The sequence below is a fragment of the Medicago truncatula genome, chromosome 3 (assembly GCF_003473485.1).
Source record: "Medicago truncatula cultivar Jemalong A17 chromosome 3, MtrunA17r5.0-ANR, whole genome shotgun sequence".
In the NCBI taxonomy this organism is placed as follows: Eukaryota; Viridiplantae; Streptophyta; class Magnoliopsida; order Fabales; family Fabaceae; genus Medicago; species Medicago truncatula.
In genome coordinates this window covers 35,232,258-35,258,681 of record NC_053044.1, presented here as the reverse complement: position 1 = coordinate 35,258,681, position 26,424 = coordinate 35,232,258, and the positions used below count along the sequence as shown (strand labels likewise).

Genomic DNA, 26,424 nt, shown 5'->3' with positions numbered 1-26,424 from the left:
AGTCCTAGGTCATTAGTGCAGTCAATAAAAACGTGTTAGTGGTTGTAACCGTTCAAACCTACATTAATGACTCCGCACAAAAGAATCCAATGTTGAAGCTTTCCGGATAATACATTCTGGAACTTCCTTAACCTACAAGAAGTGCCAACTTTTCCCTCGTTCACCAGTATCGTATTAATCCGCAAAATATATTTCGGAAAACAAAGGTACATTCCGGATTGTATTTTCCGGACTGCATCAGTGTCATGGCCGGTGGTCTGCACCACAAGTTTTTGTCGGTGTTCAAGTTAAGAAAACGTGTTTTACCAGGTTGTTTGACTACATTTATGACCTCCCAACCGTTTTTTGACCCACCCTCCATATAAATAGCTTTCCAAACCCCACCATACTCTCACACCCTCTCCTTATCTTCTTCATTCTAAAACTATGGTTTTCCATCGTTGGCCTTTCATAGATAAGGGTCTCGTTGAAAACTTTCAGGGTTTGTATGAACGGTCAATGAGGATGGAACCGCACTGCAAAGAAGTGCGGTTCATCTGGGGGTCATGTGGGTCAGTGTGGTTCTTTGCTTGGTCTGTCTGGGCGTAAGTTTGAGCACCCCTACCTCCCTCAAGGGCGTTGTTTTCTTCTTCCCACCCTCCTCTTCCCTCCTCCCCTGGTTGCTCTCCAACAGGGAAGCTACAGGTATGTCCTATCACATACCAGTGGTTACGCTATTAGGAGATTAGAATTAGGCTCTTAGGAGATTATAAATAAATTTAGGTTCTTATATAATAAGCTTAAAAAGCTTCAACATTATTGTAATGTATTGTTCATATATCAATAAAATGAGTTGTTTTTATCTTTCTGTCTTTTTATTTCTGGTTTATATGTTTATTTGCATTTATTTTATGAATTTCAAAGCTTAAAATTGAAAAAGTTCTAGAAAAAGACCATTCCGGATTTTAAAATCGGGATAAATCTGCAAAATTCTAACAATTAATTTCGGAAAACGAAATCCGAACCAGAGGTAAAATTAGAAGAAAAAAAATAGGGCACGCGAGGAAAGACATAGGATGGAAAAAGTAAAACTCTTTAGTCTTTAGGCTTGCGTATCTTGACTGGGCCTTAAGGCCTTTGATAGCTCTCATACATGCTTCTCAAGCTTGGACACTGCTTTTCTTCTTTAAAAAAAGTTGAATTATGTTGAAAAAACAACACTGATTAATTTTATTTTTTTTTGCGAAAAATGAAATTCATTAAACCAAGCCAACACCCAAAATCAAACTACTACACATATTTAGTAGAGTAATGATATTTAAACAACTATTTTGGTACAATTTTTGGGACAATTTTGTTGTTCTCTCTTTAATGGAACTTATTGATGTTTCTTTATAAAAAAAAAAAGAGACCTTATTGAAGTTTTAAGAAAACATTTTTGAAAAGATAAATTAAAACATCATAGACATCTAAGAAACTTAATTACATAGTTAAAATAATCAAAACTTCAAATAAGATAAATGATACCATTTGAAAGGCTGATCAAAAATAGATTCATATCGGGCTGACTCATGTGTGGAACAAATTTCTTACCAACACCCCCTCCCTCCCCAAAAGAAAAACTGAACTTCCCAAAACACCTTTGATTATAACAAATTAAAAACAATTTTTTTCCGTCAAAAATAACATAACTCTCAAAAGTTTAAGGCAAACTTACACTAACAGCCCTTTAACTTAATTTCATGTAACATTTAGTTTTTATCTTTTTATTTTTTAGTTAGATAAAAAGATTTATTTTACAAAATTAATTCAATCTTTTAACCCATATTTTCTCTCAACTCTAAAAAAAAAAAAATTAATTTTTGAGAAGCTACTCTTAATATTCTCTCATTTAAAGTTATTTTTAGATTCAGATTTTTTTTAAACTGTAACAAACGGATGGAATATTCTTAAAATTGATTATTTTTTTTAAAAGATATTTTTTTCCTTAAAAAAGAATATAACAAACAGACTCTATACATGTCGAATTGATTTACATATCAGAGAAATTCTCATATTATTTTAAGTTTCCTTTTTAATATATAAAAAAAAAATTCATTCCAGATTGCATTGATAATATTGATAAATATAGAATGATTGACCTTAAAATAAAATATTATTGCCTTATATAGCTATTCTACAACCAATTTTCCTTGTTCGAAAATATGCTGAAATAGTCAAAACATTACTCCTCGGCACCCCATTGACAAAGTCATATTCATCCTCCCTGAAGAACACCACCACCACCAACCCCATCTCTCTCAAAATCTCTCACATAACAAACCAACAAAATATATTGAGAAACAAAAGGTGAGTGAAACAAACGTTAATATTTAATAGCGTATGCATCAAGCTACATCACAAACCTTAAACAAATTATTTTAAGGTATAACATAACATTGTTGATTGTCATGTACTCACCAATAACTCAGCAAGCATGGAAGGCAGTGTTGAGTTGGTTTGGTTTCTTCTATCAAATATTTTCTCAGATTATTGGATCATTCGCGGATAATTATCCTTTACTTTCTTTGTCTTCCAATTCTTCCTTCAAACCTCTATCATCTTTGGATCATGAATCCGCTGTTCAGATCATTGAGGACGCGGATCACCAACAGCCACAAAAGCTCACGGTATATATCATCGCTTTTTCCTTCCATTGTTTTTTGTTTATTGGTTATGGCTCAAAACACGTTTTTTTTATTGGTTAATATGAAGAAAAAATAGTTTTTGGAAATATTTTGGTTTTATGTTCATTGGCATGTGTTAGTGTTAGATGGGATATTTGTTAGGGTTTTATGCTGCTTTGATCATGGCTTTGGTGCAGGTTTACGGGTCTGTTTGGATTGATTTAATTGAGATTATAGTTATAGGCTGACATAAACACTTGTGAGACTGTTTGAGATAATTTGTAAATAGCTTATGATTTGTTCATAAGCGTTTTCAGCTTTTTTCATAAGCTATCCAAGATAACTTACGAATATTGCTTATAGTTTATGCGAAGACACTTTAACTTTATTTTATAAGCTGCAAATTAAGTTGTTTATCCAAACAAGACCTAAGTATATAGTGTGTGGTAGAGGAAAAGGAAAAAAAATGGGATTTGTAAATTTGAGTAGAATTTGAAAAGCTTGACTAGTTTCTTTTGAGTTATATTTGGAATGCAATATGTAACTATCACAATTTTTGTTGGTTCTGTCTGACCTCCTCTGATAGTGTTTTTGGGTGAGCTTTTGATAAATGTGATTATGTATAGAATTGATTTTCTCGAGTTGATTTGTTATAAATGAGTTTGAAGTGATGTAACTTATGTTTATATGTTTTTACTCTAAAATCAGTTTGATGTAAAAAGTAGTGCAAATTTTTCAAGTCAAAAACTATTTCTTATAGCACCTATTGTCAAATTGAGGCTATGTCACAGAAACCAAATATGAAACACATGTAGCATGTGTTCGACGCCGCATCCACACATATCTTAATGTGCATCTAATAAGAAGCTACTAGTTGTAGCTTGTGCCATGAGAAGCTTAGGGACGCGAGAAATGGCAAACCTGCCGCAGTTTGAAACAGATGTGTAGTGTAGTATAACTAAAATCTATATCTACTTCGTACAATGAAATCACCAATAGTCTAATTTGGTATACAACATATCAATTTATTATGTGTTTCATTCTTGTTAATGATTGAGTACAAAATATGAATCATTGTGTGTTACTGTTTTGGCTTCGAATACCTGAGTGAACAATTTTCTGTTCTAGTTTAATTACAAATGTCCCGTTCTTAATGTAAATTCTGATCTCACGTATGCATTTGAAGGTAGTGCTTGACTTGGATGAAACACTGATATGTGCATATGAGACATCAAGTGTGTCAGATGAGCTAAAAACTCAAGCAACTCAAGCTGGTTTAAATTGGTTTGAGCTCGAATGTGTATTCGATAACAAGGTTTGTTACTTGATCGCTTGTATCTGATTCCTTGTCTTCTGATAAAGTATTAAATCTTAACATGTGAATGTTGTGTCTTCAAGGAAGCAGATGGAGAACCAATAATCAATTATGTTACCGTCTTTGAACGCCCCGGGCTGAAAGAATTCTTAAAGCAACTTAGCGAATTTGCTGACCTGGTTCTGTTTACTGCTGGTGTTGAAGGTTTGATCTAAAATACTATGCTCTTCTTATGCTGCATCTCTGTATCACGGAAGCGCTTTCCTATATATTTAATGATATTATTCTCTAAATTCTCACAGGTTATGCTAGACCACTTGTTGACAGAATAGACACAGAAAACTGGTTTAGTCTAAGACTTTATCGACCCTCAACAATTCGCACGTAAGTGCTTCTTCATTTCTTTTTCATCAGTCTATGTTAAATTAACCTTTCTTTCTAGTCCTTTGTTAATTGTTTCTCTGATACCAAGTCCAACATACATCTTCTATTCCTATCTTCTTAATGAAGGATGAATTTGAGTCACTAGTATTCTTATAATCGTTGGATGTTTACAGCGAACATCGGGAGTATGTAAAAGATCTTACATGCATATCAAAGGATCTATGCAACATTGTTATTGTAGACAACAATCCCTATAGCTTTTTATTGCAACCAGACAATGGAATTCCATGCGTACCATTTTCGGCAGGACAACCACATGACACTCAGGTGCATAGATTCATCCTTTTGGAAATTCAAATCAACCATATGATTTTTGATGATTTATTTACTTACTATCTTTTTTGTCTTTGTTATGCATGTTCATCAGCTTCTAGATGTTATTCTTCCAATTCTCAAGGACCTCTCTGACCAGAAAGATGTTAGACATGTGCTCTATGAAAAGTATCATATGCCTGAATGGTTTCAACAACATGGGATTCCAGCTCCCAGTTGACAAAATTGAAAGTTCTTCTGATTAAACTCTTGTTTTTTTTTTTTTGCTTCTTTTTATATGTTTTTTCATTTTGAGAAAAGCTGATCATTTAGCACCAGAGATATTAATGTACATTATCAATTTGTTCCTAGAGCATTCAGAAGTTTCAAATGCTGCTTCTTGAAGTCAAATCAGCTTCTCAATTTATACATGTAGATCACTAGAATACTGATTTCTTGTTTACATGCTTGAAATCTTTTGAAAAGTACCTAGTATATTCTGATTAATTTTTTTTTGTTTAATTAGGCTTTCCATAGTTCACTACAGTGTAGTTTGCTGCAGCCACTGTTATGAGAAACATTGAAATATTTTTTGCAGGTCATATTAAATTATTTGCTTTCCCACTTATTTTATTTGGATGAGAAATACTTTTCTGTATAAATGCACACATGTTTTATACAACCAAAAGTATAGTATAAATACTTAATTAATGAGTTAAGGCATAGGGTTTGGCCATATGCCTAAGCTGTAAAAGAACTAACCATTAATTAATGACAACATCAAGTGGTAATAAGATGTTTAGGCTGTTAAAGAAATTAGGCTATTCTTTCCAGCTTAGTCTGTCTGAACAGCTTGATCTAAAATCCCTCAATACCTTGACAAAAAGTTCAAGAATCTCTTTCTCTAGTTCTCTGTTTTATATTGTCTAAATGGTATATTTGATAGCATAGTTGATTATTTATTCTAAGACACCAATACATTTTAGTTGTCATAGTGTCTCTTTAATTTCTATTGCGGGTCCGATTTTCTTTCATTTATAAGAGAATGAGTCTGATAATGTGAAATTCGATCGAAAGATAATAAATGTGATCGAAAGATAATAAATGAATTGTATTTAACTGAAATCCATTAATTTGGTTAAATATTTTTGTGGTCTTTCTCTAGCCAATTTTTTGGAGCATTAGCGCCGATAGATCGCCACAAATATATACTATTGTGTTTCCCACTGATACATTCATCTGGCTATAAAATAAAAGTCACATGGTCAATAGTATTTTCTTTTGGTAATGACAATAAAATTATTATTCAGATTATAGAGGTGAAATTAACGTAATATATGATCTAATATTATTTCAATTTCAAACGAGTTTATTTAACTTGATTATGTCAAAAACATCCCACGTAGTGCTAGTGCATGCATAAATTAAACCAAATTACTATATATGTTATTTTGAAGTTGTATTCTCATATAATGAAACACATGCTATTTGAATTTTTATTTTATCCTTTCCTTAAAAAAAAACGAAAAAGAGTAGTACCAAGAACGTTCTATGAAGAAAAAAAAAATGAAGGTTTCTTCTAGACCAAACCTCTAGCTAATAATTTTGGTCTCTTCATTCCATTGCTTTTGTTTGACCCACACATCCTCGTCAGTATCTTGGTCTTGAAACCAAATTTCAATTTGTAACCAACTAGGAAAGTACGTACCCACATCTTATTTTCTGTCTCTTTCTCTCACTTTCTTAATTCAATGTTTTTATTATGCAACTCAACACCCAAAATTTCATGTCGTTTTGTTTGACTATATCATACTACGTCTTGGTCTCGCATTTGAATTTCAAAGCTAACAAAAAAATTATTACCGTGGAACTTTCAGCTATGTACATGAATGTAACGTAAACATGAAATTCATTAAATTATTGAGTTAAATTAAAACGTACCCTCTCATTTGCTAGCTTTTCACAATCCAAATTACTGAAGACTAAACAAAGGAAAGAAAATAATATTAGCAGCCTTTTTTTGGTTGTATGATTATTTGTTTACTACGGTCAACCGAGGAGGGACGTGAGAAACATATTTTTTTATGATACACGTAACACGTGGATATTAACGGCAGCGAGTGCTTCTCTTTTTGAGAGAAAAAACTTGCAACAACATTGACATTGCGATGCCAAAAGGCCCTTCCTAGAAAGTATGGTTGGGGCTTGTATGGTGGTTCAATTAATTGTTCATACAAAAGGTCAGCTCAAACATAATCCAAGACACGACTAGTTTGGATCCCTCATGAAAAATATGATGCAATTTTGGAACGAAAAAGATGGAGATTAAGAAGTTTGATATTTTAAGATGAAAATGGTAATTGATTGTAAGAAAAACAAAAAAGGTAAAATCTATATTATTCCTTGATGAATAAGGGGTAATTTACTCTAATGACAAGTAAAATTTGATGAAAATACGTATTAAATACACAATGACTCCCATGATAATAAACTAAAAAGTGTCATTAAACTTGACCCACTAATATGTGTTTAGAAAATCACATGTATTTGAGATGGTGAGACTTTTTTTTTAAAAAAAGATAGTGAAACCAATTTTCTTTTATCTACTTTATCTCTTATTTTAATCATAAGACCCGTTAATTGTTGAACAAAGAAGTGATGACAACTCATATGTATGACATTTTTTTTCTTCCTGCAAAGAGAGTTCTTAATAAGATAATTCCATAAGATTTTGTAGATCAATTCAAGAGAACCATTAATGAAGAGATTGAGGGAAAAAAAAAAATGTAATACTCATAACATAAGAGTGATAACCTGCAATAGAGATTTAATCATCCTGTCCTGCGTCCTATATAAAGAATTTGATTGCATGCCAATGGGTTAATTTGATGAAAACAACTTTGAATAATATGGAGACAGTACACCAAAAATAGTTAAATAACTAACATGTTTGGTGTCAGTATGATCTTTGAAGATCTTATAGATTGAAGTTGAAGATTTACACAAACATTAAAATTGAAATAATACAATAATTATCCTTTGTATACAGATATCTTCAAATATAATATTCTTTATGATTCTATTTATAAGAGAAATCCGAGTCAACAAACGTGAATGTATCTGATTCAAATTTTGAACAAGATACATCAACTTTTATTGACCTAAATACTTCTTATAAATATGATCGGAAAAGTATATAATATATATTTTTATACCAAATCTAAAATATTCTATTTAAAAAAATTCACAAACTTCAATAGAAAGCTATACTTATCTCTCACTTAAGTCAAAAGAAGTAGTAAAAGTCACAAAAGGATACTTTTAAATGAGAGCCAAACACATCCTTGAATGCTACAGTGTATGAATTGAACAGTGTACACACAAAGTACACCAAGAAAGACATGTTCCATTTTCAATAGTCCACAACCACCACCTTCAAATTTTCCACCATAATACACTAACCTTTCAACTTCTTCAATTCCTATACTATTCTTTCCCTCAAATGAAGCTCAAATCCACCTTTCAATGAAGAATCTCATCACCCACCTCATCTTCGTCACCGCCATAATCATATTCTATCTTTCACCCTCTGCCCATACTTTAGGCTCCGGCACTACCCTCTCTGTCACAGACTCCCCTGCCACCGTATGCGGGATCATATCAGGCGAAACAACACAGCACATTCAGTGTTACCGTGAAGGAGAAGTTTTCAACATCCTTCCAAACGTTTCATTTTCTTCAATCTCTGGTGGAAGAAGCTACTTCTGTGGCTTAAGGTCTGGTAACTACAGTTTACATTGTTGGGATAGTTCTTCGTTTCAAACTAAAAGACTTTACTCTAATGACTCTTTTTTATTAGAGAATCTCTCTGTTGGAGATTTTCAAGTTTGTGCTACTGTGGTTGGTGTTGGAACAGTGCGATGTTGGAGAACATTTGATGGATTTGAGCCATCTGGGTTGGATCATTTCGGTTCGATTTCATCTGGTTCGAATTTTTCTTGTGGGATTTTGAAAACTGGTTTACAAGTTCGGTGTTGGGGTGAAAAAACCGTTGCTGAAAGGTTACAGAACGAGTTTCGGAACATGTCTATGTTGAGTATTGTAGCTGGTGGTTCAAATGTTTGTGGTTTGAATTCAACTGGTTTTTTGGTTTGCAAAGGAAGTAACAGTTCTGGTCAACTTGATGTTCCACAAGGTGGTGCTTTTGAGTATGGTGATATAGCACTTGGTGATGAACATGGTTGTGCTGTTCGAAGATTGAATGGTTCTGTTGTTTGTTGGGGTGGAAAAGGAGAATTTTCTGCGGATTCTATTGAAGGGGTTTCTTTTGAGTTAATTGTTTCTGGTTCTAATTTTACTTGTGGTTTGACAACAACCAATTTTTCTGTTGTTTGTTGGGGACCTGGTTGGTCTAATGGATCAAATGGTTCTGAATCTATTCTTCCTTTGTCTCGGATTCTTCCGGGGCCTTGTGTTCAATCTTCTTGTAGTGAGTGTGGTATATATCCTGATTCACAATCATTATGTTCTAACTTTGGTCACATTTGCAACCCAAATATATGTAACACTCAAATAACAAGCCCGCCGCCGCCTCCACCAGCACCTTCTCCTCCTCGATCTTCTCGATCGAAGACTTTGACAACCGGATTATTGGTTTTTGCAATTGTTGGATCAGTGGGAGGTTTTATTGGTATATGTACAATAATTTATTGTTTATGGACAGGTGTTTGTTTTGGGAAAAAGAAAGTTCACAGTTCTGTGCAACCAACAGTCACAAGAGGTAGTAGCAACAGTTCAAATTCAAGTGCATCTTCGATAAAATCGGTCATTATGCGTCAAGGTTCGAGAATAATGAGGCGGCAGAGGAGTGGACCTTCATCAACAAAGCATCAAGAAAGGGCAGAGGAGTTTAGTCTTTCTGAGCTTATGGCAGCTACCAACAATTTCTCATTCCAGAACAAAATTGGCGCTGGAAGCTTTGGTATTGTGTATTTTGGAAAATTAACCGATGGTCGCGAAGTAGCAATCAAAAGAGGTGAACCAGGTACAAAGCTTAAAAAATATCAAGAGAAAGAGAGTGCATTTGAGTCTGAGTTAGCTTTTTTGTCGCGTTTACATCATAAACACTTGGTTAGACTAGTTGGTTATTGTGAGGAGAAAGATGAGAGGCTTTTGGTGTATGATTACATGAAGAATGGTTCATTGCATAGTCATTTGCATGATAAGAATAATGTAGAAAAAGGTAGCAATTTGTTGAATTCATGGAAAATGAGGATAAAAATTGCTTTGGATGCATCAAGAGGAATAGAATATCTACATAATTATGCAGTTCCTTCAATAATTCATAGAGATATTAAGTCATCAAACATTCTTCTTGATTCGACTTGGACAGCAAGAGTATCTGATTTTGGATTATCATTGATGAGTCCAGAATCTGATATTGATTACAAACCAACAAAAACAGCAGGAACAGTTGGTTATATCGATCCCGAGTACTATGGTTTGAATTTATTAACAGCAAAGAGTGATGTTTATGGACTTGGAGTTGTATTACTGGAATTGTTAACAGGAAAAAGAGCTATATTTCGGAATGGTGAAGATGGAGGAAATCCTTTGAGTATAGTTGATTTTGCAGTGCCTGCTATTTTGGCTGGTGAATTGATGAAAATTTTGGACTCAAGAGTTGGAACACCGCCAACGGAAAGTAATGAATCGGAGGCGGTTGAGTTAATGGCGTATACTGCTGTACATTGTGTGAATTTGGAAGGGAAAGATAGACCAACTATGGCTGATATTGTGGCTAATTTGGAAAGAGCATTGCTTATTTGTGAAGGTGGTAGTAACCATGAGATTGAAAGCATTTCCAGTGTTACTATCTCTGTTTCAGATTGATTTGTCCAAGTTCCATGGTGAAAACAAAATGTTGTTGAATTATTTTTCTTAGATTCTTTGTGATGAAATCATACTGGTGTACCATTGGCATGTAAAGATTAACTAGGACTATCATCTAACATTAAGATGTAGAATTTTGCTACACTACTAACATCTAACCAGAAAAATGGGTTGTTTAGGTTAAACTAACTTGGCAATTCATTTTTTCACAATGTATTTACATTCAAGTTATGATAGATTAAAAAATGGTTTTTGTGTTATTTTGTCAAAAAAGTAAAAAAAGTATCATTGTGTTATTGCCGTTGTTACGTCTGATGCATGCATACACATAATTTTTAGGAAACTGTGGTAACTAGAGTTCTAGCACCCCAAATGACTCCATAGAGTATCTCTACAAACTTCGATCTTTTTAACCAACTATGAGACTAATATTCACTCGAGTGCTTAGGTCGCAGCTTCGCTCCTTCCAAGAGTGTATTTTGGGAGATGAAACTGTTGTGCTCATTCACAAGCATTCACAAGTTCAACGCTGCTTAACCAACTGAGCGAATAATATTGAGTAATGTGCGCTTATTTGAAAACACTGAAAACAAAAATAAAAACGAAAAACAAACATTTTTCAATGGCAAACAGGTGTAATGTAATTAACAATTGAAACATTTTCATGTGGATAATATTATATTCATATAAAATCAGAGGAGAAGGTAAAGGCACAATACGAACTCCTCCTAATTATTTGGTCTGATTCAGACTAGGAAGCAACGTAGAGATACACACCAAGTCACAATTGAGGACCACGTGAAAAAAAGTTGAAGAAAAATGTGAACACAGTTTGGCATAATTTTAGTATTTTAGAGCATGAAAACACCATGATGCAATGAAATGAAACTTTGTACTTCATTTGAGTGGTTGTGCTATTGAGCCCCACAAAGCACCGTAGTTAATCCGTTTCTTGTGTCTACCTTTCTTTCTATTATCATGGTCCCTTCCATAGCACATGGTAGACTTGGTATATGTCTATATTTGTTTTTTCTGTTGAAAGATTGTTTGTGACTTAATTCCTACTTTGGACATAATTTTGACCAAAAGAAAGGAAATAAATGTTATAGTAGCACCAAATTAAGGTGTAGATTGGTTATTGCATTTTGCTTCTTTATTACACGGCAAGGTTGGAGTTATTATTGTTAGCCCACCCACAAGTTTTGAATTGACAAGTCTTGATAGATTATTTCAATGACTCATTCTCGTATTTTTTCTGTCTTTTTGTACCAAAACAAAAATTCACATGCTTTAAATACGAAGAAGTGAAAAATTTGATATTAGAGTCTAGACCTTTGCATGTCAACATGGTCTTATTTATCAATTGTGTTGCACTTACATATAGTTTTTGTTTTTGTTTTTTTGTTTTTTCTTGTTTATATCAGACAAGCAGTTCATTCAAAGCAAAATAGTTATCGTAGTATTAACTAATCAGAATGACTTTTTTTAATGTGGTCCACAGAGAATATCCGATTTACATTATCCCATACTTTAAAAAAAAATATTAACGTTTTTAGAATGATATCCATGTTGTTAATTATGATATTAGAAAAATGAATACCAGATAACTGAAATTTTCGTTGTCAAATAAATAAACTTAATGATTTTTTCTTGTTAAACAAAAGCTGATTGAATTTTACCTTGAAGTGGTCTTTTTTTTTTACAAGCATGGTGAGATAGTCAAATATGTCATGTTTACATATTCTTGAAAAAGATCTGCCTAATTTAGTTTTAGTTTAATATTTCTTACCGTGTTAGATGATAAAAATATTAGAAGATTTACCACATATATTATATGCACATGTGTTTATAAGTGAAAGATAAGCTTAAATCCTTTAAACGTGTTTTTTGGAAAATGCTAATAAGTGTTTTTGGGACACTTGATAAGAAATTTAAAGTAAAAGGTTTATTTTGGAAGTTGTGTATTCAACACATTAAAATATTAAAAAGTACATTTTTCAACATAAAATTTATCAATTATTTCCTTTTTTGAATCTAGTGCCCCAAGGGCATTTATTAGCAAGACCCTTCTTTAAACATGTTTTAGACTCAATCTCAAATGTATTAAAAAAATCTCAAATTCATGTACATGAAGAAAGAAACAAACACAATTGAGATCGATTCTCATGCATTTTAAAAAGGTTAAATATGTTTTAGGTCCCTATAAATATGTCAACTTTTCGTTTTAATCCCTCTAAAATCTTCCTTTAACTTTTAGTCCCTATAAAGTTTTCAATCTTCACTTTTGGTCCTTCTTTTAAAGTAAACTCATATGTAGAATTCATATTATTTAATAAAATTTTCCAGAAAAATTCAAAATATTATAAGAATGACTCCAAAAAAAATTAAGAATTTTTTAACAAAACATGAATTTAATATGAATTTTTATATTGTTTATGGTTAAAAATTTATATTTAATTTGTGTTTTGTTAAAAAAATCTATTTTTTTTAGGAATTATTTTTAGAATATTTGACACATTTCTGCACAATTTCATTAAAAAATACAAAAATTAAATTAAAAATAAGGACCAAAAGTAGTGATTGAAAATTTTATAGGGACTAAAAGTTGAAGGAAAATTTTAGAGGGACTAAAACAAAAATTTGACATATTTATAGGGACCAAAAACATATTTAACCCTTTTAAAAATTACTTATAATAATATTGAAAGCTTCTGAGCAAGAAATTTGGTTTTAGGTAGGCGTTGAACTTGATACTATCTTATTTGGGTGGTTTTGTCAAAAAAAAAAAAAAATCTAATTTGGGTGTTACATAATAAAATCATCTTTTAAAAGGTATAGGGATTGCAATTCACTATTTTCTCGGATTAAATTGGTGTCTGAGAGTTCTGTGAGCATAACTCAGTTGATAGAGACAATGCACCGTTATATGTAAGGGTCGGGGTTTGAACCTCGGACACCTCACTTATTCATTTTAAAAAGTGAATTCTATCCACTAAGTTTCTTGAAAAACAATTGATGTCGGAATGATTTGCGGTAGAGTTGGCAGGAAATGTAATTTGGTGGAATTGTGCATTGAGTTGTTTAGCTGGCGTTTAAGTTTGCACTTGAAGATCATATATTCTTTTAGGAGGGATAACAACATTCCGGACACACAATTCTAGGGACTATCTTTTATGGATTAAAATTTACATGGATCTCACTAAATTATGCAAGTCTTATATACATTTGACAATATGTTTTATCAAAAAATAAAATAAAAAATTGATGAAATACATGGGAATTTTAATCAGCATTCACTTAGATTTTGCAGAGTTTCTTCATTTTGAGTCAATCAATATTCTAGCCTCTAGAGATAGAAGTAGTAAATTTGGAAAGAAGCATTCAGTCGAAAGGTTCACAATCATAGAGATGGATCAGATAGTAACACTTTTGCATACTATTCTGAAAAATATACCAAGAATCTTAATGCCATTTTGTCAGGTCTTCTAAGCACTATTCCACCGTTGTTTCATGAAGTCATCAACCAGTCAAGTTTTTCCAGAAGCAGTTAGATTTAGACTCATTATATATTATTATAAACTCACAAGTCACCTCCTTTCAAAGTTTACAAAGAATAGCTCTGACTAGTTGATGAGTTGCTTATACAATGGTAAAACTTTTTGTGTCGTTTTCTCTTAACTTAATTTTACCTAATGATTTTGTCATTTATTTTTTTGCACATCATTTTGATTAATTTGCATATGAATTTTCAAGATTCAAATCTATGGTTTTATTTTGATATAAGTTCTTAGTGTTCAAATATATGGTCTTTTACTTATATTTTCATATGAATTTTATATTTGATGTTATTAAAAGTCAAAGATTATTTATACATGCTAGTTCAAATGGAGCCATCATTGATCATGGACAATATTAATTGGAATTTGACTCCCCTAAACTAAGTATAAAGTGATTAGATTGAAGTGTGAACAAAGATTGCAGTTGTATGGTTGTTAGGCTAATCGACAAAGCTTTATACTTAATTTTACTATAAATGTTTTTTTAATTAATGGATCATGGTGGCTTAATTGTATTTCAAAAGCATAATAAAACTTCAGAAATTAAATAAGAAGCTGATAGGAATGGATACCAGCAAGGAATACTTGTTGGTGCAAGTGGGGAAGGTACAGAAACAACGTGAATGTAGTTTGGAGTTTACAGCTTTCATACACCATGGCCCATGTAATAAAGGATGGCATTTTTTCCCAGTGGTGCCGGACCTTGCATATATTATGTATTGTCCCTACCAACTAAGCTAAAACACATTAAAAAAGGCACGAACCAGGTAATTGATAATAAAAATGTTACTGCAACATGTTCAATCCAACAAAATTGTAAAGTTATCATCATAGCACTATAGTCTATAAGTTACATACTAGTTATACAGATAGCTACATCTTTGGTAACAATATTGGACATACAAATAAATTGAACCTCCAAAAGAAAACCTCATTCAGGAAAAATCTGAACATGTCTAATGTGTCTATGGGGTGATTATTCCCTGTTCCATGGTAAAAGAATGTATTGTATGGCGAGTGTCAAGTGCCGTAAGCATTCAAAGCATATCAAAACTTGATGCATCTTATAATTTCATTAACAGGAGAAATAATATAGTAAACAAAATGAACTAATCATCTGATTCGTGAAGATCTTTGTCTTTGTTCATCAACTTTATTCATCCAATCATTGAGCCATAGTAGTCCCTTGTACCCATAATGAGTAGCAGCAACAAGTATGACCAAGAAAAATATAAATAGAAGAAGCTGCTTTGCTCGGGAAATCATTTTCTGTTCAATGATTACAAAATAATTAGTCACAAAGAGAAAGGTAGATGAATTTGTTAAAAAAAAAACTCTTTTATCAAGAAAACTAACATACCTGCAGTATTGTTGGTTCCTTCGATTCCACTACCCGCTCTCGCTTTTTTCGTCGCTTTGGACCTGATTTTTCATTATCTGGCTGCTCCTTCACCTTCAACAATTACTAGTATTAGGCTTGTATAAACAAAGATTACTTTAGTATTATGACACTGCTGCTACAGAGCTCACTTGTAAAATAAGTCTCGTGAATTTTACCCAATAATGGTGCGTTAAAGAATGAGTCAGAGAGTGTTGTTGTTGCTAGGGTCATGCTAGTTAAAAGGAAACAAAAAGAAAATTTTACATTGAAAACATCATTTTTTTACACTTTTAATACTTTGAATACACAAATTTCAAGATATTTTTACTATATATGTTTCCTTTTAAAGGATTTATCTTAGTAGTAGAACACTCGAGTTCAAACAAACCCACATCATTGATCTTTGATCATGAACAATGTCAACCGGGACTTTTGCGAGCCTCACTCTACATTTTGGTAGGCCACAATATATACTTATATTTGTGATTTCGGTGTACAAATCTAATTTGGGTCCGAGATTTATCATAACCTTAAATGGCAATGTAGACACAAAGAAGTCCTTTCCGGAGCTGGATTTCCATAAGTACAATGCAATTTTGAAGTGATGATGAATACAAAAACTGAGCAAATATGTGAAAAGTTCTGATGGAAGCAGAATTACCTCTGTAACTTTAGATTTACGTAATTGCAATTCTGACTCAACAACCTGCACTTTACTCTTACAGTCAGAATTGCAAGGAATAAGTCCAACTCCAAATTGATTTTTTGGTACATCGCTTGGATTGCAACCAGCACGATTATGTGCTGCTTGAACATCTTGACAAAGCCACTCCTTTTTCAGTGTTTGGCATTTGCAACGAACAGTGACCTTGTAAAGAACGAGTTCATAATTTAGAAGATAAATTGGATCAATAATAGGTGTATTGGTTTGTTTAGTTTGCAGTATCTAGAAAAGTAATGCAAAAAACTACCAGAGATTGAGCTAATAGTGTTATTTTTAAAGTTAATTAATGAAGCAATAGCTATTAAATTCTGTACCTTTTTAGAGCATTTCTCAGGATTTCGGCATTCACCAGGATGACATGTCTCTGGGCATAGGTGTGTACAATTTGGCATCTTTCTGCAAAACCATTGTAACCAATAAGGCTATCATCTAGCTACTCTATTTATAGAACGAGGAAAGGAGAAGGAAATAAGGAACATATGTCTAATAGATACTTTCAACTCGAATTTGGTTTCGAAGGCTACACTAGATTAAAAATCACTTCTATTTAAATTACCTATGACATGGTCCACCACATGACCGGGCAGTCTCTTGATCTTTTGCAGACAGGCTGTTGTAATAAATGCACTCAAAAGCATGGACCATTGCACCACAATGACATGAACGTTTAATTAGCACCTTGCACGGGGGGCAGTCTCCAGGATGGCAGCGCCGAGGGCAGTGATGTTGACACTTAGGCTTTCGTTCCTGATCAACGCAGTTTACACAAGAGACTAATTATAAGCTCTGATTTTGGATAGTAAAAGTGAGGTTCTCAACTTCACACAGGGAAACAAGTGAGAAAGTCCATTGATTCAGTTAAAACCAGTGATAAAGAATAAAATAAAATGAATTAATGAAATTATGAAGGATTCAAAACCTTTTGGCAAGAAAGCGAACAAGCTTCACAAGCCTCACTTCTCGGTAACTGGTTCATGGAAGATCGGTTCTCCAAGGCGTGGCAGGTTTTAGTACAATAATGATTACTACATGGTAGAGGATTACCACATAAATTATCACAAGAGAACTGTGATTTATTAGAGCAGACCATCTGATGAGAAGGTGGAAAAGAAAACATAAACCACATTAAAAGCAGTCAAAAGTGAATTGGTTTTGGACAAAATCATATAAAATATTGAATTTCATAGTTCGTATGCTGCGTTTAAGATAAGCAAGACAAACCATTCTTTCTGCTCCAATGTGCTGCCCTACACATGGTCTCCATTCTAGTTCTGGGCAAGGAGGGCATGGAGTACCGGGAGCACTTTCACTTTGTTGTATAATCTTCTTTTTCTTTGGTTTGAGAGTAAACTCAGGTTTAGGAGGAGGCTTAGCACCATGACACCTTCACAGAGAAAAATGCGTGTTAAGGAAAGATTTAACTAAAATACGAGCGTGTAGTCTCATGAGGCTTAATTCAACTATATGTCAATACTTGATTGAGACATGAGTACAGACAAAAGAATATCTGTTTTTGGACCTTCTGTTCACGCCTAAATGCTTGAAAGTTGCAGAGCAATATCTTCAAAATAATGCATAGTTACATCTAAATCTATCATATATAGAGGGGAAAATTTCTCAAACCTTAATTTACATGCATGGCCACATTGGTACTCTTCTGCACAAGGTAGGCGACAAGGAGGGCAGGCTCCATAATGGCACTTGTGAGGCTAAACAAAAGAAATGTGTTAATAATATTAAAAAAAAAAAAAAAAAATACATTATCAGCAATGAAGCATACAACTTCTTGAATATTAAGGAACATCGAAGTATATGACGATGACACCCCATTAAGAGATATGAATATTCATTTTCTATGAAGATAATTGCATTATGAAATCATATCATCCGATTAAGAACTTAATTGTACTCACCACTTAAGGAGTTCAATTTTAGCATGTAATATAATGTTTGAATCACAACCCATGCATCCACAAATATATTTTACGGAAAAGACTACAAAACACCATTACAATTTGAAACTCTAGACATGAATACGATTAAAAGACCTGGGGTTGTTGGGGGAAAGAGGGCAATGATTCAAGTTCATTTTACGCCAACCATATATAAAACAAGTATTTTGTTGTGTACCGTAGATTACTTACTCATACATTTCAAAAAATTTGATTTTAATAATTTACATAACCTAGTTTTAAGATAAACATATCCGCAAAATATCATTGGAAAAAAAAAAAGCTAAGGTACAACCTGGAGCTTGAAAAAAGAGGCTCAAAAGGCCTAAAGTTGTTAATTAACAAGTTTCGCAGTAGCAGTTAAAAATAAGAGAAAACAACAGTAATAAACAAAGGCAGTTAGCTTATCCTATAAATAGTCACACACACAAACAAAATGAAAAGACTGAATAACCAAAATCTATCCCAAAATCATTAAAAATATTCTTCATGCGACAAGCTTCTGTTCAAATACATGGACTTCCTTGTGATATTTTAAAGTTAGCTACAACATGCATAATAAGACTCGTTTTCATGATTGTGGTAAAAATAATATTCTATACACAATTATTTTAAAAGTCACATGTACATACAAAGTACACAGTCTAAAAATTTAGACCACAAGAAGAATCCAATGTTATTGTCCTTTCTTACTCTCATTTATATTCCAACTAGTTGTGTTTACCAGTGCAGAAACACTGGTTAGGGAAAAATCACAAAACACATGTAAATATCCGTCAAAGAAATGAACAAGCGTTTGAGCGGGAAAATAGTTACCGGGAGTTTGACCCGTGTCTACTTTGGCTCATTGTTTTATATTTAACAAAAAAGATGCATGTCTACAATTATATAAAAGAGTATTTGATCATTAGATCAACAGCATAACCAGGTATTAGGAAATCATGGATTGACTTCAAAACCCAAAAGAAGAACTTCAATTAGCTGATATCAAATCTCAAAATGTTAAGAGTCATAGATACTTTTAGAGATGATATTACCAATTTTGTTACAAATGCTATTACCATCTATTAAAAAAAGAAACATGAATCAGTGTTTTTCTCTCTAAATATTATCCTCTATCACAGCTTCACTCAAGTACTAAATTATAATATATCTCTGCTTAGGAATGTAAATACTTGCAGCAGTAACAAATAGTACCTTGGAGATTGATGCATGCCGGCACAAAGGCTGAATAGGACATTGTTTACGACATTTAGGTGGCTTTTGATCCATTTCCGTACCACAAGGAACCTGTTACAAAACTCATCACTAAGCAAATATAATTTAAGCAAGGGCTGCAAAATTTGATGAAATCCAAGTATACAGCATCAAGATCAAGAAGATTATACAAGACAACAGTGGCATATTGACTAAATGAAAATAGACAACCCAAAATAATAAAAGATGTGCACTCACAAAGAAAGAAACAACAGAAAATATATATATATCAATATCTGGTGTGTGTGTGTATATGTGAAATTATTGACATTAATTTACCATCACCGAGATTAAGTAAATTTACCAATTTCTTCAAATCAAAATTAAAAAAAGTAACAGAAATAAGCAACTAGATATTGACCTAGTCTCTGAACTGCTAATTTATTTAATGAAAATGCTATGAAATTAGCAAAGTATCAACTCACGAGTAATATCAAAATGGGCATATCACAGACTGAGAATGAATGTTATACAAAATGACAATAACAGCCCTTCTTGATTTCATATAGCACATTTAGCTTTGTTCTTTTTTTTACTAAAATGCATTATTACATTTAGCTTTGTTGTTCCCCAGAATATGTTCAAATGACTTTGCTTTAAAATAAATCAGCAGACAGTGTAATGCAATGTGCTTATATTATGCTGCATAATTTATGCAAGAAAAAAAAATGATATGCTGCTGATCAGTACCAAAATCTCTCCCTTCTTCCAATCAACCGAAACCCAGAAAAAAGCATGGTGCTGGGAAATGAGTGAGACATGCGAAAGAAAAAGTTTGTTCACTGGAAGTTTTATCCATAAATTATCAAACTAATTACTATTTAGTATGTCCAACATTATCTAGCCATTAACTTCTATGGACATGGCAGTCAATGGTGTTGTTTTACAAGTATATATATCCACAATCACACAACAATTTGCATACACGAAATACAATTATAAAATGGGGATTCACAGTAAGCACAAACATGCACAATTGGATAAGAAAAATCATGCAACATAAGACTAGATGTAAACAGAATCCGGATACCTCAAAATGTGTCTCCCCACATGCACAAGCAATTGTCACCATTATAGGACAAGGAGCACAGGGACCTCTGCAAGAGAAAATTTAGCCATCATCAATCTATATAATCTGCCTGTCTTGCACTATAGTCTATAGGCTTCACAAGTTAAAGGATGAAAGACTATTTTATCGTGTATGCATAAGATATGAAAATATTGGTCCCTATGTTTTTAATTAAACGGATCAACAGAAACAGATCAACTGCTTCATGAAGATGTTGATATGTTTCTTCTCCATCTAGATTCTAGTCCATTCATCGTGATAAAATTTTTTATAGCTAAAGGCATAATATTTAAACATCAGAGACAATATTTCATCTATTCACCATTGTTGCAGTCTTGCAGTTGCCTAATGGACTATAGGCCAAGCCCAAGATCACGCGTATACCGAAAAATGACATACCTATGGCATGGAGATTGGCATTTATGGTTCCTACAACGAAGCCTCCTGCCACATATCTAATTGTTGAAAAACAAAAGAAACCGGTAAATAATTACAGATTTACAAGTCTACAATCAAAATGAGGTAATAACAACATTATCAATTTTAATATAATAATATCTACTACAAAACAAGCACACACACCTCTGAGCACGGAGGGCAATCTCCATCACAGCAGCGGCGCTTACACGGGTGCTTACCACAGTCGCGCAATGTCTGGCACTTCCTCTCACATGTCAAATCTTGATAGCAAGGCACCTACTTTAAGTTCAATTAAATTTGCCTACTATGGTGACTATTTCGCAAATGCATCCAAATTTCAAACAAAAGAAAATCACAACCACTTACATCTTTCCTAAGGCTTCCACAACGACAAGATTTCTTCACAACAATCCTACAGGTCTCCATACACTGTCCACGATGGCATCGTTCATGACACCTATGATACCCACACGGCAACGTTTTCTCACAAGTTGCACCACAAACCTGCAAAGGAGCATCACAAGGCATTCCTTCATACACTCTCTTCCCACAAGGACATGTTCTCTTCCCTTGTAAAGGACATCCACCACACTCCCCAGAATGACACCCTTTCTCACAAACATGCTTCCCACAACTAAGCTTTTTCTCACAAGGATCACTACATTGAAAAACACGTTCACAACACTCCCTCTCCTCTTTCACCTTCCCACATTGACATCTATAAACACCACGCGCCCGACATGGTGGACAATCGCCACGATGACAAATCTCAACACACCTATGAACTCCACAATCCAATTTTTTCTCACAACGTGCTTCACAAGAAAACTCTTTGAACCCACATCTACGTACATCTTGATGGGACCCACAAAAGCAACTAACTTTAACCAATTGTGGACAAGATGGACATGGCCCAGGATGACAAAGAAGCAAACAATAATGCCCACAGTCATTTTTCAACGATCTACCACAAACTTCACCACAGGAATGAGGTAAAACCCAAGGATCATCACTGGGTGGATTCTCCAATTTACCACAGAAACAAAAGTAAATTTTTGGGATTAAACTTTTGGGATATTCAACTCTACATTTAGGACAATTCCAGAGAGATGTTTCGGCAGCATGTTCTGCGGACACGGAGAGGCGCGTGACGGCGCGTGAAGCGGCGAGATCAGAAGCTTGACGAGACCAGCTTTGAATACAGAAGAGATGGAAGACGGCGAAGCAGAGGGAGGTGCAAGACCATGTTGGATCGGAGGGTTTGATGCGTTCGAGGCAGATGAGGCAGGAGAGAGCGCCGGAGGAGGAGGAGGTGAGGAAGGATTGGATCTTGGAGAGGTCGGCGGAGGTGGCATTGGTTGAGGAGTGGCCGGAGAAGTTGAAGTAAGATTTGAATATTGATTCGGAGAGGTCTGAGTGGCGGAGGAGTGAGGTGGTGGAGGATCCACCGCCGTCGGAATCGGAGTCAGAAAGTGGTTGTGGCGGTGGCGGACGGTGGTTATGTGATGCCGCCATCTATTGTTTGGTAATGTTCGAACACCTCACACCTGTTTGTATAACATAATAAATAATTAATTAGTTACTTGTTTGTGTCTGAAATGAAATTGTTTTTTAGTTCATTTTTGTTAAAAATAAAAATTTGATGATGTAATTTTTGTTTAACATGATTTGATATTGTAATACTAAGACTGTATCGAAAATATAATATATTTTATGAGCAGTGATATTTGTACATATCTTTCTTACAACTTTTATAATAATTTTGTTTTTCTCTTCTATGATTGATCAAAAATAATGGAGAGAGAAAAATGAAGAGAGAGAATAAAAAGATAATGTGGATGGAGGATATACTAGCGGAGTGTAAGACATTACTACATGATGTTTATTTGCAGAACATTACTTCTGATATGTGGCAGTGACATTTGGACCCGGTAGGGGGTTATTCCGTTCGTGGTGTTGATGACATGCTGACATCATAGGAGCATGCAAAGGTTCAATCAAGCATGGATTTAATTTGGCATAAGTAGGTTTTATTGAAAGTGTCTATTTTGTTGTGGAGACTACTACGTGATAGACTACCAACATAATCAAATTTGGTGATTTGCGGTGTCATTCCAGCAAAGGTACGATTATGTGTAATTGGGCATGGTCATGTTGAAGATGCTCAACACCTGTTTCTCACATGCACATCTTTGGCGTCCATTTGATCGTTGGTACGAGCGTGGATTAGTTTTGATTGGGTCGATACTCAGGTTATTTATGATTATTTCACCCAATTTTCCTTATTACACTGGTGGACTGAAAGCGCGACGCTCTTTCCTTCAACTCATTTGGCCCTTATGTGTTTATGTTTTGTGGAACGAATGCAATAGTAGGTTATTCAAGAAACAGGAATGTTCTAACTATCGGTTACTAGACAAAGTAAAGTCATACTCATTATGGTGGCTAAAAGGTAAAAATGCTACTTTTATTTTAGGCACTCATTTGTGGTGGTCGAGCCCCCCTAATGTGTTTGGACATCGGGTAGCGCTGTTGTTATTTTTGTGACGGACTGCTTGTACTTTTGATAATCTTTTTCGATACATCTTATGCTGAGGAGATTGATTTGTTAATGGTATATAATCTATTTTTGCTTGTTAAAAAAAAGTAAAAAATAAATCTTATTAGTCTATATTAGCTTTTCAAAATTTTAAATGTATTTTTGTAAACTAAAATTGAAATTTAGTATTAAACATAATCCAATTCTCTTAAATGTCATGTTGAACATAAACAAGGAGTTTAATCTCAACAGTGAATTGGTTCATTAGTCAATTTTAATTATATATCAAATTACTTATTCAAATAATCTGAAATATATTTTTAAACAAATTAAAAAATCTTATCAAATTTTTAAAAGGCAAAAGTGAAGCCCACTATATTATACTAGCGATGGAAACTCTGTGCATGTTTTTCCGCTCTTTTTATTGCAATGTTTGAAAATTATGGACGGTGTTTTTTTGTGAAATTTTAATTTAAATTAAAAGTAAAAATATTAATGTTTTTTGTTTTCAAAGTATAACAAATCAAACAAACTATGGTTGTCTATTTCAATGAAACCAATAATATAACAAAAAAAATATAATATAAATGCTTATTTTTTTAATAACATTAACAACAATCTCTATTATAAAAAAAGTTGTTGTTTAAGGGTATAATTGAGATAATGAAAAAAATAAGTATATGTCCTCAATTTGTTATACTTTTTAAATGATAAAAGGAAAAAATTGAACATTTGTGCTTGTTACACTTCTATTTTAATATTTAATTTTATTCTTATCTATTTATGTGTTTGTATTAAAAATCAAGGGCATTTTTGGAAAGAAAAATCCAACCGAAATGTGCTGAAAACGTAAATTTCTTTAGATACAGTATAGATAACCTCGTGTTAGGGTGGTTACATATCAGGCTTAATCCTTAAATTTCTTGAATTAGGGGCGGATAGATTACTTAAATCACTCATTAAATCTGACAAACTCAAGTTAAAGATAAGTTTCAACGAGCTAAATTACAAATCAAATGAAGTGAAAAAAGGCAATCAAACAATTACCACCTGATCGGCAATCCAATGATGTATGTACACAACCAGTTTCCTTTATTAATGTTTAGGTTACTTGTCATACTTTTGAACGGTGTGGGACTTTGCCAAATATTTTCTTAAAGCGACATTCAAATTCAAAGCAAATGCACTCTTTACTAGACACAACATATTTACTGACCAACATATTATAATTGCTGTACAAAATATATAGCAATGAAAGCATCAAAATCAGATGAATTCAAAGGATTTGAGAATAAGAAAAACATGAAGTTTTTCAAAAGCTCATTATTTGGACCAATTTTTAATAGACATTGATACTTAGAAACAAACAAAACTAAAATCAACCTAAAAACATTGATAGTTCAACAGAATCATGCTGAGCCAACTTGATTTTATCAAAACCAACATTTTAGAGTTTTGATAAAATCAGTGTGTCGCTGTGATTTAGTCAAACTCACTGTGTCACTATGATTTCGTCAAATTCAATGATAATTCAAACACGCGCTCGTTACCATCATTTGATTTTGATCCATTTTAAAGACAAGATTTTTAATCAGAAACCTCCAAAACAAGAAATAAGCAAAACCAAGACCAATCAAAACAAAAATCCAAACATGTTCATCTTGTCCTTCTCTATACCTAATCTCCGCAATACCAAAACCTTCTCTTTCTGAATCACCCAACATCCCTTCATTCAAATGTCCATACAACACATACAATCTCCCTTTCTCTCCAACCGTCACCGACGTCGGAAACCGCTTAACATTAATCTCTTTTCTCTCATACACCACTCCTTCTGCCCAACTATCCATACTTTTCATTAACCATAATTTATTCATCGGCGACACCGCCACTGCGGCATTGTCGTCGCGAACGACAATATCGTCGGCGCCGATGAGATTGTCGTTTAATGATACAGTCCTTGCAGTTCCGTCCATTGCGTCTACCTTGAAAACTTTACCGGTGCTTGATTGAACTACAAGAAGGTAGCCTTTGGAAACGTAGGTGATTCCGTTCAGACCTAGGAGATTTTCGCCGGTAGTAACTTGATTGTTCTCCGGTGAGGTGAATAGTGGAGATTTTGAGAAGATTGATGCGGTTCCGTCGGTGGTGATTTTCCAGATGAAGTTTCCGGCGGAGTTTGATACGTATGCGGTGCCGGTGTGATCGACGGCGACATCGTTGGTGGCGGAGAGGTTGGGGAGGGTGAATTCATCGTCGGAGTCAGGGAGGAGAGAGATAAATATGCGGCGGCGAGAGCGGAGGTCGTAGGCGGCGAGAGCATTGAACGGAGGGAGTGGAGGAGGGGAGTGAACGATGGCGAGGAGGCGGTTACGGTGGGAATTGACGGCGAGACCGAGGATGGAGGAATTGGAGGGGAGAGTGATGTCGGAGATGAAAGTTTCGACTACGCCGTCGTCAGAGACGGCGGTGATGATGCGACGACGAAGGGAGCCGATGAGTTAATGTTGAGCGCGTGGGTCCCACGCGAGGGATTCAGGGTAGAGGTTAGGGGAACGGAAGTTGATGACGTGTGAATCTCGACAGAGAATTGAGCTTGGGCCCAGGCCCAATAAGAAGAAGATTAAGGTGATGGATTTGTGTGATGATGAGAATGAGATTAACATGGTGATCGATGATTAGAGAATGTTAAATGTGATTATTGGGGTAAGAATGTGAATTAGATGAAGAAGGTTAAGGTTAATTAGTGTGCCATTTTTGGGATTGTGACTGTACATTGTATGTGCATGGTTGAAGGAGTGAAGAGCAAGAACGTGTAATCTAAAGCCAACAAATATATCACTTGAATTTTGAAGGATTAATTAACTAAAAATTCTGATTCTGTTTACTAAATTAGGTAATTTAGGTGTTGACTGAGACTTTTCCTATTTTGAGAATAAGAGCTTAATGCTGTCATACAAACATAAATTGATTAACA

The 26,424-nt window shown here is 33.9% G+C and overlaps 3 protein-coding genes and 1 pseudogene across 3 annotated transcripts; 2 read left to right on the top strand and 2 right to left on the bottom strand.

The window, feature by feature from the left end:
- The first annotated feature begins 2,170 nt into the window (after positions 1 to 2,170).
- LOC11411270 (carboxy-terminal domain RNA polymerase II polypeptide A small phosphatase 1) lies at positions 2,171 to 5,244 on the top strand. The gene is made up of 6 exons (XM_003600865.4): positions 2,171 to 2,648; positions 3,832 to 3,960; positions 4,044 to 4,164; positions 4,263 to 4,344; positions 4,518 to 4,671; positions 4,772 to 5,244. Exons 1-6 carry the CDS (start codon positions 2,430 to 2,432, stop codon positions 4,895 to 4,897), a joined length of 831 nt encoding a protein of 276 aa, XP_003600913.1. The 5' UTR covers positions 2,171 to 2,429; the 3' UTR covers positions 4,898 to 5,244.
- A 2,732-nt stretch (positions 5,245 to 7,976) lies between these two features.
- LOC11406680 (putative serine/threonine-protein kinase-like protein CCR3) lies at positions 7,977 to 10,808 on the top strand. Its single transcript, XM_003600864.4, has one exon. It carries the CDS (start codon positions 8,182 to 8,184, stop codon positions 10,546 to 10,548), a length of 2,367 nt encoding a protein of 788 aa, XP_003600912.1. The 5' UTR covers positions 7,977 to 8,181; the 3' UTR covers positions 10,549 to 10,808.
- A 4,046-nt stretch (positions 10,809 to 14,854) lies between these two features.
- Positions 14,855 to 22,500, bottom strand: LOC11406143 (NF-X1-type zinc finger protein NFXL2). Its single transcript, XM_003600862.4, has 13 exons — positions 21,275 to 22,500; positions 21,071 to 21,184; positions 20,888 to 20,943; positions 20,450 to 20,516; positions 19,360 to 19,452; positions 17,834 to 17,919; positions 17,432 to 17,594; positions 17,130 to 17,300; positions 16,767 to 16,957; positions 16,525 to 16,606; positions 16,148 to 16,354; positions 15,466 to 15,558; positions 14,855 to 15,374 (listed from the first exon to the last, which is right to left on the bottom strand). The coding sequence occupies exons 1-13, from the start codon at positions 22,421 to 22,423 to the stop codon at positions 15,219 to 15,221; spliced, it is 2,628 nt and encodes an 875-aa protein (XP_003600910.2). The 5' UTR covers positions 22,424 to 22,500; the 3' UTR covers positions 14,855 to 15,218.
- Positions 22,501 to 24,952: 2,452 nt separating this feature from the next.
- Positions 24,953 to 26,190, bottom strand: LOC11406679 (uncharacterized; annotated as a pseudogene).
- Between the last annotated feature and the right edge of the window lie 234 nt (positions 26,191 to 26,424).